We start from the raw sequence: 15,184 nt of genomic DNA, 5'->3' as shown, positions 1-15,184 counted from the left end.
AAAACCCTGACTTCCTGTGCTTATTGTTTCTTGACTAGAAATATTACAGCAAAAAGAGCCAATAAACAGTAAACACATTCATTTATTGCATTATAAACACAGAAGTGTAAAAAAAAACCCATCAGTTTCCAGTGTGATCCCTTACAGCAGCAGTTCATGTGCAAAGGGAACGTACTCAGTTTTAATAGTGGTTGTAATGATCGTGCTGGAGGCTCCAGTCGTTTATAAAAGTAAACAGATGCAAGTGTTTGAGTAAACAATTTCAGATTTCCTGCAAAAAGGAAAAAAGAATCAAACAGCCCTTTTCACGATAAAGGTCCCTCTGTCCATTATACATATAATACATTTTCTCTTTTCTTTTTTCGTTTAAGTCGTCACTTGACAATTTCAACGGTCACATTTCAGCAAGTGAAAGGAAAAGACAACTTCTCCGTCCACGTCTGTGTGATGTCAGGGGTCAGATCTCCTCCCTCGACACAACCACAACATCTTTCTTTCAGCTGTGCTGGTTTCACCTTCCACTCGGTGAGCCGGGCCCGGGGGCTCAGGTGAGGGCGTCCGGGTGCAGCGGGGTGATCTCCACAGGTTCAAGTTTGTTGGACAGAACGTCGAGGATATTGTCAAACTTCTCGTAGCGCTCGGCTCTGTCGGCCTCTGCGCCAGACTGACCCCAGAACAGCCGCAGGGCAAACTCTGTCCGGAAAGCCTCCAGCAGCTCGGGGACGGGCTCCCAGCCTCCTGTTGGAGCAGATGTTTGATCAGCGTTTATCTAATCTTAGAACAACAAGACCTCGCTGCAAAGAACTTGTATGAACAGGTTTGTTGAAGGGTTTGTGGAAAAAACAACCAAAAAAAAAAAAAAACAGAACATAGTTGTACGTGCGTGTGTGTACCTGTGAGCAGAGTGTGTGCATGCTTCTGATAATCCTGGGCGTGCAGCGCAGCGCTGCGAGCTGATTGGAGGACGTCGTAGAGGAGCTGACAGCCTCTGTCGCTGTTCTCCACCGGGTCCTCGCCCTCCATCAGCATCAGCAGAGGAACGAGGTGCGGCACCGCTATCGGACCGTCGACGACAGAATCTACAGGAAAACATGTTCATACATTACATCCTACATTTCAGCTCCTCCACACCTCACCACACCACACTTAAAGGGATAGTTCAACATTTTGGAAAATTGGCCCATTGCCATAATCCCTATAGTCATAGCAGTAGGTTCGTTACCTTTAATTGTCGGTGCAAGCTATTTTTAGAACGGCGGAGCAGAGTCACAAGTTGCTCAGAGCTACGCTACGGAGGCTCATGGGATTTCTTGGTTTCCCTCATCAAACTCATCAAATACAAAATCCAACAAGTTGTGACCTGCACATTCACCACGCTATGAGATAACAACAGAACGTTACCAGACAGAGTTGTTTTAGAGGTAAATGCAGAGACTGCTTGCTGAAAAACTGCCCCCAACAGGAACGCGCATCAGCTGTTTTGCATGAATTTACCTCTAAAACAACTCTGTCTCATAACGTTCTGTTATTATCTCATAGCGTGGTGAATGTGCAGGTCACAACTTGTCCACAAGAGCGTTTTGGAGTTGTTGGATTGTGTATTTGATGAGTTTGATGAGGGAAACCAAGAAATCCCATTAGCCTCCGTAGCGTAGCTCTGAGCAGCTTGCGGCTCTGCTCCGCCATTCTAAAAATAGCTTGCACCGACAATTAAAGGTAACGAACCTACTGCTAAGACTATAGGGATTATGGCAATGGGCCAATTTAGCAAAATGTTGAACTATCCCTTTAACTTCTGTTCAATTTATTTCAAAGCTGTTTCTCTGGGACGGCTGCACTTTTAAATTGTTATGACATCTGTGTCGAGGGAACGGGATGATACCGACACTCACCGTCTCCGTCGTTCAGCGAGTTCACAAAGGGCTTCAGTTTCTTCTCGAATAAAATCGCACTCTCCGTGTGGTTCCTCCTCAGCGCTCGCCACGTCATCTCCAGCCGCAGCACCTGCACAAGTGCACGCACGAAAAAAACACAAGAGTAAGTAAAAAACTTCCAACTTCCAACAGCTTTCACATTGAGAAAAACACATTTTGAGTCATAACGTCAGCACCTGAGGCATCTCCAGAGCTTTCATCACGGCGGAGAAGGAGTAGAGGTTGTGGGCGTGGTCTTTCAGGGCCTGAGCCAATGAGATCACTTTATGTAAAACCGTTGCCCTCTGGCTCACTGTGCCCGTGCAGCCCAGGATGTCCACTGCAACTCCCAGTGCTATTAGATGATGCCTTAAAGATGAGAAATTAAAACATCAGTTGTGTGTGTGTGTGTGTGTGTGTGTGTGTGTGTGTGTGTGTGTGTGTGTGTGTGTGAAGGAGAACCTCCCTCTAGTACAACAGAGGGTCTTATCCCAAATCTGTTGTCGTGCTGCTTTTATGTGTTGGTGAGCCAAAGACAATTTTCGAGTCTAGTGGACAATAAAATTGCATCCCATTCTTCTCTGTAATCCACAGAGCTACTGTTTAGCATTTCAAGTGCATTATCCAGAGTAACAGAGAAAAAGACGTCGTCGCTGCCACTGTTGAATTAATTTTCTGAAGCTTTCTGCAACCAGAAATAATAATACACCGCTTTGTCGCTTTGACGTCAGGAGATCAGAGAAGCAGAACCTTTCCAACAAATCCTGTCGTAGCTGGTGTCCATGTGGCAGAGTGACAAGCTCCAGCCCCGATCCAACTCCCATAATCCTCTTCTGCTCATCCGTCACACCGGTGATGCGTGCTACCTGCAGTATTCACCACAATGATAAATCAGTAGTCAAGTTTAACATGGAGTTTATTGAGTGACTATTCAACCTACTACTCCCAGTATCTGGGAATCTGGTTCATGTGCCAGTAGTTATATATAACTTCTGAAATGTCAAACTTAAAAGAAAGATAAAAGTTTAAATCTTGGTAACCCTTTAATTTGCAGGCCGTTAATTCTGTGATAATGTCAAGAAACAGCCAAGAAATGACAATTAATTGTGTCATAATATATAGCCTAGAAATAACAGCCAATTTCATAGTAATATCAAGAAATATAGCCAAGAAATAGCGATTGATTGCATAGAAATAGCCAGGATCTGGTGGAGAAAAATTCTGGCCTTTCTCAAAAAAATCTTAAGCATTTTATGAAAAACATGACATGACTATGAAATTAACTGTTATTTCTTGGCTATTTCTTGACATTATCATGTAATTAACGGCCTGTAAATTAATGGGTTACCAAAATCCTCACATATATATATATAAGAATAAAAGTTGAACAAATTTCTTACAACTTAAAAAATATCTCAAAGAGGTTCGGTTGCTTAAAATAAACTGTGCATTTATTCGGTTAAAGTGAAACAGCTGTGTTGTACCTGGCAGTCCACGCTGAGCATGTGCAGAGCGGTGGTGTTGGAGTCGGAGCGGTTGAAGATCTCTTTGAGAGCCAGCAGGACGTTGGGCTCCAGAGGTCGGTTGTTCTCGGGTAGAAGCAGCGACTCGAACCGATCCAACTGGAAACACGACCCCGACTCGATCTGTGGCGGCGATCGAACATAATGTACAGAAACATTAGAGCACAACTGTCTCTTTCTGGGTGTTTCACATCTCACCGCTGTTAAATATTCAGGGCCACTGAGGCTGCTGCTTTTCCTAAATAATAAACAGCTGTCACAGCCCGTCACATTCACTGGCACTGTGATGGTAAAAGACAGTCGGAGACAACACACACACACACACACAGGGTCAGATGTGAGAAAAGTCAAACTGCGTACACATCAATCAGCCATAACAACTGGTGACTGGTTCTACTGATGTGGCTAAATGGTGCATATCCTCTATTTGTCGACCATTAGTAACTTCATTAGAAACTTAGTAGTCACATTAAACACAGTGTTTGGTGTGTGTGTGTGTGTATCTGTCTCTACAGCTCAGATGGAAAGCTACACTTATAATGACCTCATTTTAATCACCACCTTTAAAACCGAGAGATATTTTAGGATATTAAACACCTTCCTGCACGTTATCTCTGACAGGAAGTAGCTTTGAATGGTGTGTGGGACATGCGCCACAAATCACCAATATATTTTACTTTCTGTTTGATATGAAACTTTATTCGTCTAGTGTTTTAAATTATTTTCTTCCATCCATCCACTGTCTATACTGCTGATCTGTGCAGGGACAGGGGGCGGGGGGCGGGGGGCGAGACTGGAGCCTGTCATTGGGCGAGGGCGGGTACACCCTCTATCACAGGGCCGACACATAAAGGCAAATAACCTCACATGCTCACATTCACACCTACGGGCGATTTAGAGCCACCTGCCCACAAACTGTCCATGAATCTATGTCTTGATTAAACCTAATATCTTAATTAATTAACATTTGTTGGTATCACTTTATAATAAGTATACACTATTAAGCATTAGTTAAGCATTAAATACTGAATTCTTTATTTACAACACATGAATACTCATTAGTATGTTGTTTATAAACAAAGCTAAACATGTTTTACTCATCACTGATAAGCACTAACTATATTTATAAACCACATACTAATGAGTATTCATGCGTTATAAATGAAGAATTCAGTATTTATTAATGCTTAACTAATGCTTAATAGTGTGTACTTATTAAAAAGTGTTACCCATTTGCTTTATAAATAGAGGCCAATGTGCAGTTTTCTGTCTGATCAACAGACAAAATCACAAAGGTTTTGCACAGAAAACAAGGGGAAGCAGAAAACTGGGACCGTATCCCTTATCAGGATCACTGTAGATAGAATATTTCAGCCCTCTGTGGTCACTTTGTGGGTCTCATGCAACAATATGCAGCTCTGCCCAAATTTAATGCTGACTTGACTTGCATGACTTGACAGCACTATGATGGATTGCACAACTCCTACAAGTTTTTAAGAGTCTGGTTTTCATATATATTAAAAAGGAAATGAGCAGAAGAAGAAGCCGGTGGCGGCCTGGAAAAGAAAATGAAAATCTAAAAGCTGCACAGGATGCGGCTCTGCAGATCAGAAACATAAAGTACACGTGGTTTGAAGTTAAAGAGCTACTACAAACTCTGGTTGACCCCCATGTCTTACTTAGAACAGAAGCACAAATGAAAACTACAAACAGGATGAAGACGATTTCATGAATACAAACATGAGGTCGTTCGAAATGCCAGTCGTCCCCTTCCTCCTCCGCCGCCGCCGCCGCCGCCGTCTTCTGAGTCTCCAGGAAGCCAAAGGAGGTTTCTGTGAGGCGGGCGCGACTCTGCCACTTCTCCTCTGCGCGGAGTCGGTCCACGTGGCCTTTCCGCCGAGACTGTGGCACCTGAACGCGACATGCAGGTGAATATACGTAGACACAAAGCCCAAAGAGAGAGAAAGATGAAGAAGAAAAAACTATGAACTGTTTTACCTGGACGACCAGCTCAGTGTAGCAGGAGGAGGGGTCTTCGTCCGGGTCGGTCGGAGGTGGGGGTACAGCGTTGGGGAAAACTGTGGAGACCCTGAGAGGTTTAGGAGGAGCCCTGGGGTGCAGCTGTCCGTCCGAACCTCGTAGAGTCACACCACCACCTGCAGGTAGAGAGGGGGAGGTATGAGAAGATGTGAGCTGTTGTGTTGTGGCTCATCTAAGATTATAAAATCCGACTTTAAAGAGGAACTATGCAGGATTTGTAGCTGAACCAGACTACATTTTTATCTTAATTAAACAGCTTTGGAATGATTGTGATGGCTAAATACATGCCCCGGTGTCCCAGCTCTCGTCTCTGCGGAACCACGACACAAAAGCACCCCGTAACCCGTAATCTTTGTTTATGACAGATTAAACTACACAAATATATATACGTCGTAACACTGTATATGATATATAACATTATCTACCGTTCTATTGATTCTCGCCGGCTTCATTGTAAACAAATGCACATGGCCGAGAGCAGGGTTAGCAAAAAGACTGGACTTGCCTAGTTTCTCTTTAAAGTGCTTCTATTAAAGGGATAGTTTAACATTTTGGCAAATTGGCCCATTGCCATAATCCCTATAGTCTAAGGAGTAGGTTTGTTACCTTTAATTGTCGGTGCAAGCTATTTTTAGAACGGCGGAGCAGAGCCGTGAGCTAAGGTTCCGTTATTATTTTCTTGTAACGTTATTATCTCATAGCGTGGTGAATGTGCAGGTCACAACTTGTCCACCAGAGCGTATTGGAGTTGTTGGATTGTGTATTTGTAGCGTAGCTTTGAGCAGCTCGCGGCTCTGCTCCGCCATTCAAAAGGTAGCTTGCACCTACAATTAAAGGTAACAAACCTACTCCTAAGACTATAGGGATTATGACAATGAGCCCATTTTCCAAGATGTTGAACTATCCCTTAACCTACAAATCTTTACATGGCCTTGCACCTTCGTATTTATCTGAGCTTCATCCCCCCATACAGTATGTTCCCACATGCACCCCTGTTCACAAGATGGTAAATATCTAATTGTCCCCAAAGTCAACAAAAAAATCAGCAGGCTGTAGAGCAGGGGTGTCAAACTCATTTTAGTTCAGTGGCTACACATTGTACGGCGCAATTCGATCTCAAGTTTGCCGGATGATTAAAGGGACAACGAGGAGTTTCTATTCGGTTATAAAAAAGTCTCACGTTAATGTGGATGAATCTCCGCTACCCACACTTGTTAATGGGCCCATTTTCGATAAATATATCGTTCTGTCTCTATCGTTATTTTGTTATTATTAGTGGTGGCGGAAACGCTGGTCGAGCCGACCAGCGTTTCCTTCGTTGCGAATCATGAGAATAACGCAGCCGCATCGCCGTTTATGGTCGGAACTACGATGGTATGTGAACCTCTTTGAACCTCTGACTTTAATTCTTGATGAATGAAAACATGAGTCCGTCTTGCGCCCGGTCAAAGAAATGTACGGTGCGCGCGGAGGCTCATAAATGTAGTGTGAAAACGCTTCGCTTTTCCAAAACTCCTCGTTGTCCCTTTAAAATAACAGCATCATAACCTATAAATAACGAGAGCTCCAAATTTCAGACGTACAAGAGTAAGATGTTTAACTATTCTTTTACAAAACCTGGAATTTCTTGAGAAGAATACATGCACTTTCAACAGTATTATGCCTCTTCTGTCATCTTTGTAATGTCTACACTTGGCAAATTTATCCTTCGGGCCAGATTGGACCCTCTAGTGGGCAGGTTTTGGCCCACGGGCCGCATGTTTGACGCCCCTGCTGTAAACCCTTTTCCCACCCAGCTCCATTTCTCTGGAACCAGCTTGCCCAGTCAGTCAGGGATGACGGCTCCATCGACATCTTTAAATCCAGACTGAAAACGTTTTTATTCTCTGAATCTTGTGGTAACACTCTGAAAGTGTTGTTGCCCATCCTTATTGTTATATTTAGCTAGTTTGTATCATTGTGCCTATTTTACTGATTTCTCCAGTTCACTATTTGTAATTGTAAAGATGTACTGCTTGTCTTTTTTTTAATTGACTGTAAAGTGTTTCGTGACCATGGTGATTCTACACACTTTAAATAAACTTAAGCCGAAATTGAAATTGATTATAAAGAGGATTTGTGTGTGTGTGTGTGTACTGTGCTTATGTGTGAATGTTACCTGGATGGGCAGGCCGTGTGTGTCGCGGTCGTGGGCTCAGCAGGGGCTCGCTGCCTGTGCGAAACACTGGCGAGATGGGGGCGGGCGTTTTCTCCTGTGACTTGGGGGTCTGTGGGGCACCTGGATGAAAAGAGTAAAAGCAGCAGTAAAGTGTTGTTAGCCAGGAATTTAAAATATTGGTAACCTTTTCATTTACAGGCAGCTAATTACGTGATAATGTCAAGAAATAGCCAAGAAATAACAAATAATTGTGTCATGTCATTAATGTCTAATGTCTAGCCTAGAAAAGTCAAGAAATATAGCCAAGAAGTAAAGTTTGATTGCGTAAAAATAGAAAAATTCTGGCCTTTCCCAAAAAATTCAAAGTATGAAAAGCATGTGTAATCTTTTGCCTTTATGAAAAACATGACATTACTATGAAATTGACCATTATTTCTTGGCTATTTCTTGGCATTATCGTGTAATTAACGCCCTGTATATTAAAGGGTTACCAAAATATCCAATATCCTAATTATTATGTTTTTTTTTTAAGGAAATGAACAATCTTGAAACGGTTCCTGCAGATTTCACTGTCTTTAAATAACCCTATATCCACTTTTCACACTTCTATGCCGCAAAGTCTTTATACTTGTCATCCAGCCTATACAGCATGAAGATGGAGCTGCAAAGAGCTTACATGGGCTGATAAATTGGTCTGGCTCCGCTGCCTACAGAGAGGCCACCAGCAAGACACCTATCAAATTAAATGACCTCACTCAGTCAGCAGAATCCCTCTGTCTTCTCAAAGCGCTTCAAGACCGGCCTCCTCTGAGAGCAACTACGCTTTCTCATTCGCTTCACAGCGCTTTTTATAACGACGCTTTTCATACCTACCTCAAATCATTTCTAAGAGACACACTACAGCCTGACCCCCGCAACTCAGGAGGAGTTTCGCCCCCTAGTTGTCCATTTATTGTATCTCAGTTGCAGCTCAAAAAAATCCTCTGTAAGCGTCTCAGCTACAGTACACACACCGTCTTCCAGGCACTCAGCTTTTTAGCAGCCACATCTCAGGTTGTGTTGTTTTTACAAGCATAAACAAGGTTTCTAACTTATTCACAGTCAACAGATTTTATATGTTTAATTAACTTTCCACAGCACAGACTCTCTTATTAACTTTGTATGCGTATTTTCTTGGATCGTGTGTTGTAGTTGATATTATCAGCATCACAGCCTGGTTTTGGTGAACAGTATCTCCATAAAGACAAAGTCAATTACTGATAAAAATGTAATGTTAAATATCTATTTCTCTAAGGGGCAATTAACACTTTAATTAAACTCCAGGCTTGATTATTGTACTGTTCTTCATGCTGGAGTCAACAATCCTCCAACACTTTATTTATTTGTCTGAGATCTTAGTTTCCATCATCAACATCACATAACTCTGCTGCCACCTGGTTGATTTCTCTTGGAAGTCTCTAAAAAACAGTTTTATCAATGACCCACTCTTATGTGTCTTTTAATGTATGTTTATTTATCTTACTCTAATTTCCATCTGTTACTTTTAATATATCTGAATAAAGAATGTAAGTCACTGTTTTGCAGGTTGTTAAGTGCTATATAAATAAACTAATTGATTGATTAAATTCATATCAGTGAATAACGGTACTTTTTACATTGACTCGTGAGTTTCACTTGTTCACACGTCCAGTGGACCTAAAGCTTTGTGTCATGCAGTCGTGCCTGAAACACAACACAGCTCCATGGATCAAGATTGTGAAAACGTACCAGCCCGTAGGTTGCTGTCAGACTGGGCAGACTGAAGTGAAGGCCTCCGTCCCACATTCTCCAAGTTGGCAGGCTGACTTCCACTCCTGCCACAAACACACACACAAACACACACAAACACACACAAACATATACTGTAGTTCAATCTACCAATTCAAAAAAATGTATAAATCCAATATTATTGATTCCTGTAGGGCAATTTCATGTCGTATTGTAGAACCTGCTTGTCTGGCCTACTTAGTCTTCTCGTTTGTTTTACAAACACACGACTTAGTCTTCTCGTTTGATTTGCAAATACAAGTTATAATACAAACTCTGTCCTTATTTGTTTTGGTTGGTTTGATTGTCTTTTCTTCGTTTGTTTGTTTGTTTTTATTTTAATGCTCTTTATTTTCACTTTGTCTTGTTGTTAGTTATTTGCTTGTCTTTTGTTTGTTTGTTTTTATTTTAATGCTCTTTATTTTCACTATGTAAATGGAAAACTTGCACAAAATGCACAAAGGGTAGGCACAATAAGCTATTGCTTCAGCCTACACCTTTTGGTTGCATGTGTTACTGACCAATCTATGCATTTTGTCAGTCTCTTCTTTTTTTTAATCGACAAAATGAATAAATAAACTAAACTAAACATACAGTTAATGAGCATGTTAATTTGTGTACGACATGTTTCAGCGCCGTACATGACATGTGTACTTGCGCTCCCTCCCACCTCAGCAGTGGATTGATGGCCTGCAGAGCTTCGGGGTATGGAGAACTGAAGCTGCGCCTTTTGTCGGGATCGTTGTGCTTCTCTCCACCTGCGCCTCTGCTGCTGCTGCTGCTGCTACTGCCGCCGCTGCTGGTGTTTAGCTGCGCATGTTGCTCGGTGATGACACGTAGAGGAAGGGTCCGTGTGATTGGGTGAAAGATGACAGCGCCTGACGCCTGGGAGATGGGTCTGCGGTCGCCCACATAGAACCGGATCAGAGCGGGAACGTTGTCGAAGCGATCCTCCTCGAACTGGAACAGCTCCCGGGAGTAGCCCTGTCACACAGACGGAGGTACACACCTAATATATATCAGGCAAGGAGCTTTTAAAGGTGTAGTACAAAAAAAAACTCAATCATTTCACTAGCAGAGGTCACAAGTCACAGAAGTTACAACAGTGACCCAGAATCACAGCACAATGAAAAAACAAAGAATCAAACAACCACAAATATTTCTTACCCAGTTTATAGAATAATACATGTCTCTAATATTAATAGACATCCTCAGTATGCAATAGTTAATCACTAAATGAAATGCTAAAATGCATAGTCTAATATGGCATGTGGATCAATTAAGTTTTGTTACTTTATATTCATAATTCATGACATTTTTTATCATTTTGGTGACACTGAAGCGTAGAGATCTAGATGTAGGTAATTATAATCGCTTTACTGGGCTGCATTCCTCTGATAGATAAATATATGAGGTGGATACGGTGTCAGAGATACGTCTAAATATGAAGCAAAAGTTTAAAAAAATATGTCCAAAAAGAAACTGCACAACAAAATAAATATAATCATAAATTTGTTTTGACATCCTCTAGTTTATAATGGCTCTATCAAACAATCGAAAGTGACATCTTAAACTTCCTTAATCAGCACGAGCCGCAATCAAAAGCTCAAATAGATTTAATCAGCAGTGATGAATGAGCATAAAGGGAAAAACAGGAAACCCTCGAGTTTACAAAGCTGGAACCTGTGGCATTGTTGCTTAATAAAGAACTTGATTCAGTTATTTATACCCACACACACCGAACACGTCACAGACAAACCTTTTTGGGACGCAGAACCACTCGTATGATTTTGAAGTGCATGGGTCCGTCCTTCCAAAAGCAGCTCAGGACGTAGTCGCCGGGGGCCGAGCTGGAGTCTCGCACCAGGAAGTCTCCATCCCTCTCGAACAGAGACTCCGCTGCCTGGAAAACACCCGGCGGGTTAACTCGGTCAGTCAGACGTGGAGGTTCATGTGCGTGGATGTCATGCTCTATATAACTGGCTCATTGTAAGTCTTACAATTTTAGATTTAGATGTTGCATATTTGCATACGGTAGTCAATATACACATTTTACAGTTTATTAGGTGGAAAATGTGCAGTGCAGTCTAATGCAATAAATCCACCAGTCTCTCTTTCTCTCCACCTCCTCTGGCCTTAACTCTGAGGTGAAAACAAGTGTATAATTTCAAACTAACGTTCAATGTATTCCTCTAATTTGTATGCATGAGTGTAAATACAGTGAGAGTAGTACAGTATGGCCCACTGAGCACCTCTCGAGTCAGCGGTCCATGGTACCATGCGTGGCTCCTCGGGTCCTCAGTGCTGAGCTTCAGCTCCTCCTCCAGCTCCTTCTTCAGCGAGTCCATCTCTCTCCGACCACCAAAAACCTAAGTGGCACAAAACAACAGCAGCAGCAGCAGCAGCAGCCGCCGAGCAGAGACACTCAGTTACTCTGCATGTTTTCTGTGCTCAAATTTGGTACAAGTTGGGGTATAAAGGAAAGAATGCAGAATAAACGAGGCAACAATGGGAGTAAAGCTGAGTAAATTTGTTTAACCTCTTACCTTGAACTGGCTGAAGTATGCACTGACGCTCCTCCTGCTGAAAAACAAGAGAGAGAAGAGGTGATTTGGAGCAGCTAAATGAAACCCCAGGGAGACCCGCAGAGGATGGTGCCATGTTTTTCCCCTGAACATGAACAGTACAAGGATAGAGGGCCACTGCCAAGGTCTGGCTCTGTCATTAACACCAGACAAACTGAGGGACTTTTAATAGCCTGCTTTTTTTTTTTTTTTTCCTCTTTCCTTCCTCCCAAAGCTTCCACCTTCCTGCCTCGGTAAACACAAGGCTAACAGATGAGCAGCTCAGAGAGCTCACTACAGGGCTGAACTCAATAACTTGATAACCCCCGCTGTGCTCCAACAGTGGTGTGAGGGCTGCTTGTTTACCCTGCTTTGACCCTGAATGCAATTATTACCATCCACTGCAACAACAACACAGACACACACACACAAACACACACACACATTTTGCACTTACAATGACACTAAGTTCTTATTTTAATAGAAACTAATTTGTTTAATTGAGTCTAGTGGAACAGCACGTCCAGATAGTGTCCTCTCATTAAAGATATAATGTTCAGGTTTGGTTGAGGCCGTCGTTTTAGAGGCTGCATTTTGTGATGCATTTGTGTCTTTGAACACTTTTTGCAATTTTCAAATATAGCTATGGTTAGTGGTTACATTTAGAGCAGTTCACACAAAGGCATTAAAAATTGCTATTCTGCGCCAGTAGATAATTGATATGAACTTATAAACAAGCTCAAACAAAAAATCCTTGTCTCTGCATTGTGTTCCCTGTAATTACTCCCAAATTTTGTAATTCTTCCAAGAAAACATTCTGGGAAATGATTATGAAAATCACAGAAGAATAATAAAAAAAAATAAAAAATAAAGCCTTCCCATTTCATTTCCTAACATAAATACCTAAATCCTGTTTTTAAAGCCGTTCCCATGCTGCCAGGAATATATTTCCAGTGGAGAAATGCTGAATTTTTCATCACACAAAGTCTAAAAATAGTGGAGTCAGTGTACAACAAACTGGAATGTTAAGTGCTCCATGTTTGTTAAAACCTCAAACCCAAACTCCCAGAAACAATAACAACAACATGACCTCAGTGACCTCAGCGGTACAGTATCCACAGCTCCAGACTCACTGACCAAACTGGAACTAGTTCATGTGCTTTTACACCAAATAGTAACGTGAATCTGTCTCTTACTATTCTTTAAAAAACATCCTTTAATGTCTCATCGTAGATCCTACTCTACACTAGGGTTGCAACTACCACTTTTTTTCATGATGGACCAACGTGCCAATCATTTTTGTTTTCACAGCAGAGTGAAGTTACTGTCTATTACAGGTCACAGCCTGCTATGCTAAAATCTTACAGATAATCCTTATAAAGTTATCCGGTTAGATGATTTATATTGAAACTGTTTCAGAGAGTTTTGATTTTATCTGTATGATCACTGAGGAATCTGCACTTTGCTGAAGTATGCTGTATTGCAGTATTGTTTACCTGTGGTGGTTCTATTATTTTGTCCACTCCATTTAGCTACTATATCAATAAGGCTATAGGTTAAAAAACAGAAACACATCTCTGCATAATGTATTTCAGCCACAAATAACATCCAAAACACTGAACATTATGACCCTAATGATAGACAGTTGTGTTTGACTACATAGGTTTTGTCTGGGTGTCCCTAAAGAGCTGCAAACTGGGTATAAATAGGTGGATTAAATATTGAAAACATTCACAAACAGGAGCCAACATAGATAAATAAAGAAAAAAAATAACCTTGCAAAGCATTTTTGGGAGATCTGTTATTATAGTCTACATTTAATTTAACAACAGCAGCAGTAGTAGGCCTAATGACAATGACTGACAATAAACAAACACACAAAAACACAGTGTTAGAGATAAATCTGAGTTAAGACTTGTTATGAGTTAAGAGGGAACAACATCCTGTTTGAGGGGCGTTGGCCCAGGCAGGCAGCAAAAACCAGAGACACCTGTGCAATGTCCTGCCAGAGCCACTATTGTGAAATGCAACCTGAAACCACTTATAACTATGTTTCAAACTATTTTATTCAGGCACAAACAGTCTGCTGGACTTCCTGTGACTAAACTGAGTCAACACACACAGGCTTTACAACAAACAGCTGTTGATGTCACTAAGTGCGAAATAAGCCTTTATTTTGATCCGAGTTTTCTGGGACCAAATTATGCAACAGGTAAGTTAGGCAGGTAGGCAGGTACGTGGGAAGAAGAGGTAACCAAAGTAACATTGTTCACGCCTTTTGGGGGTGATTTAAAAGATTAAAAATAGAGATTTCCAATGTCCACAGGTACAGGAATTATATTAACGTTCACGCAGCTAAAGCTAAAATTTAAATTAACCGTTAAAAATTGAAAATAAACTGACTTCTCGCGAGGTTGTCCGTTGGCCGACAACATGAACGTTCTACCGGCGGCAGCGTCCAACGGTCACGTTGTTCACGCTGCTAAAGTTTAAAATTAAATTCTACCGTTAAAATAAACGGACTTCTCGAGAGGTTGTCCGTTGCCGTTGATCGACAGACAACATGAACATTCTACCGGCGGCCAACGGTTCTACTAACTTACTACTCTAGTCCACTCCTAGGAGTCTCCTACTACCTTACCTACCTACCTGTCAGCGGCGGCCGCTTCACAGACAACTCATCCCGGACATGTTTTCGGTTTGTGGTCCACCAAACTACAAAAAAAAAAAAACAGCTGGGACAAGCCTGCGGTCTTCTTCTTCCTCCGCTCCGGTCCGGTCCTTCCCCAGCAGCAGCGGAACCACCACCACCACTTCTTCCTTCTCCCCTTTCCCCTGCCCTCCTTCCCTGAACAAGCAGCAGTTTTCGGACGAGTTCCCACAAGTTCGCCCGACCTCTCCTCCTCCTCCTCCTCCTCCTTCTCCTCCGCCTCCCCGCCCCGGGCCCCGGTGCTGAAACGCCGCTATCTGCTGCTGCTGCTGCCTGGCATTCCTCGGATACCGACACAAGAAGAGTGAGCTGAGCTGACACATCACCTGGCTGGCTGGCTGGCTGGCTGCAGTCAGGTTAGTAGCTTAGTTAGTTAGCTGCTGTTCTGAGGTAGGCGATGGTTCAACATGTGGTGCAGCTTTGGTCTCTTCCAACTGATCTGAAGTCAGTTAAAGTTGGATTATAAATGA

General features: G+C 42.2%; 1 protein-coding gene across 3 annotated transcripts; it reads right to left on the bottom strand.

Moving 5' to 3' along the window:
• Positions 1–93: 93 nt before the first annotated feature.
• On the bottom strand, positions 94–14,794 carry sh2d3a (SH2 domain containing 3A). 3 transcript variants are annotated; one of them, XM_083982255.1, is made up of 15 exons: positions 14,654–14,775; positions 11,987–12,020; positions 11,693–11,809; positions 11,200–11,343; positions 10,111–10,424; positions 9,402–9,487; positions 7,635–7,754; positions 5,435–5,592; positions 5,177–5,347; positions 3,398–3,559; positions 2,664–2,779; positions 2,111–2,282; positions 1,893–2,004; positions 894–1,079; positions 94–738 (listed from the first exon to the last, which is right to left on the bottom strand). In XM_083982255.1, the coding sequence occupies exons 3-15, from the start codon at positions 11,786–11,788 to the stop codon at positions 545–547; spliced, it is 2,031 nt and encodes a 676-aa protein (XP_083838381.1). In that variant the 5' UTR covers positions 11,789–11,809; positions 11,987–12,020; positions 14,654–14,775; the 3' UTR covers positions 94–544. The 3 variants fall into 3 exon arrangements, with proteins under 3 accessions (XP_083838381.1, XP_083838382.1, XP_083838380.1); XM_083982256.1 differs by having other exon boundaries at positions 11,987–12,023; positions 14,650–14,673; XM_083982254.1 differs by having other exon boundaries at positions 95–738; positions 11,987–12,023; positions 14,654–14,794.
• Positions 14,795–15,184: the final 390 nt, after the last annotated feature.

Source organism: Trachurus trachurus, assembly GCF_905171665.1.
Source record: "Trachurus trachurus genome assembly, chromosome: 1".
Taxonomy (NCBI): Eukaryota; Metazoa; Chordata; class Actinopteri; order Carangiformes; family Carangidae; genus Trachurus; species Trachurus trachurus.
Note: the sequence above shows the minus strand (reverse complement) of the source record. Positions and strands in the feature narration are given on the sequence as shown.

Coding starts and splice junctions, on each gene's coding strand:
- sh2d3a (XM_083982254.1), bottom strand. CDS start 11,788: ATGGACTCGCTGAAGAAGGAGCTGGAGGAGGAGCTGAAGCTCAGCACT. Junction 7,755..9,401: donor TGACAGCAACCTACGGGCTG/GTACGTTTTCAC, acceptor CTTTTCATCCAG/GTGCCCCACAGACCCCCAAG. Junction 2,780..3,397: donor TGCTCAGCGTGGACTGCCAG/GTACAACACAGC, acceptor TGAATACTGCAG/GTAGCACGCATCACCGGTGT.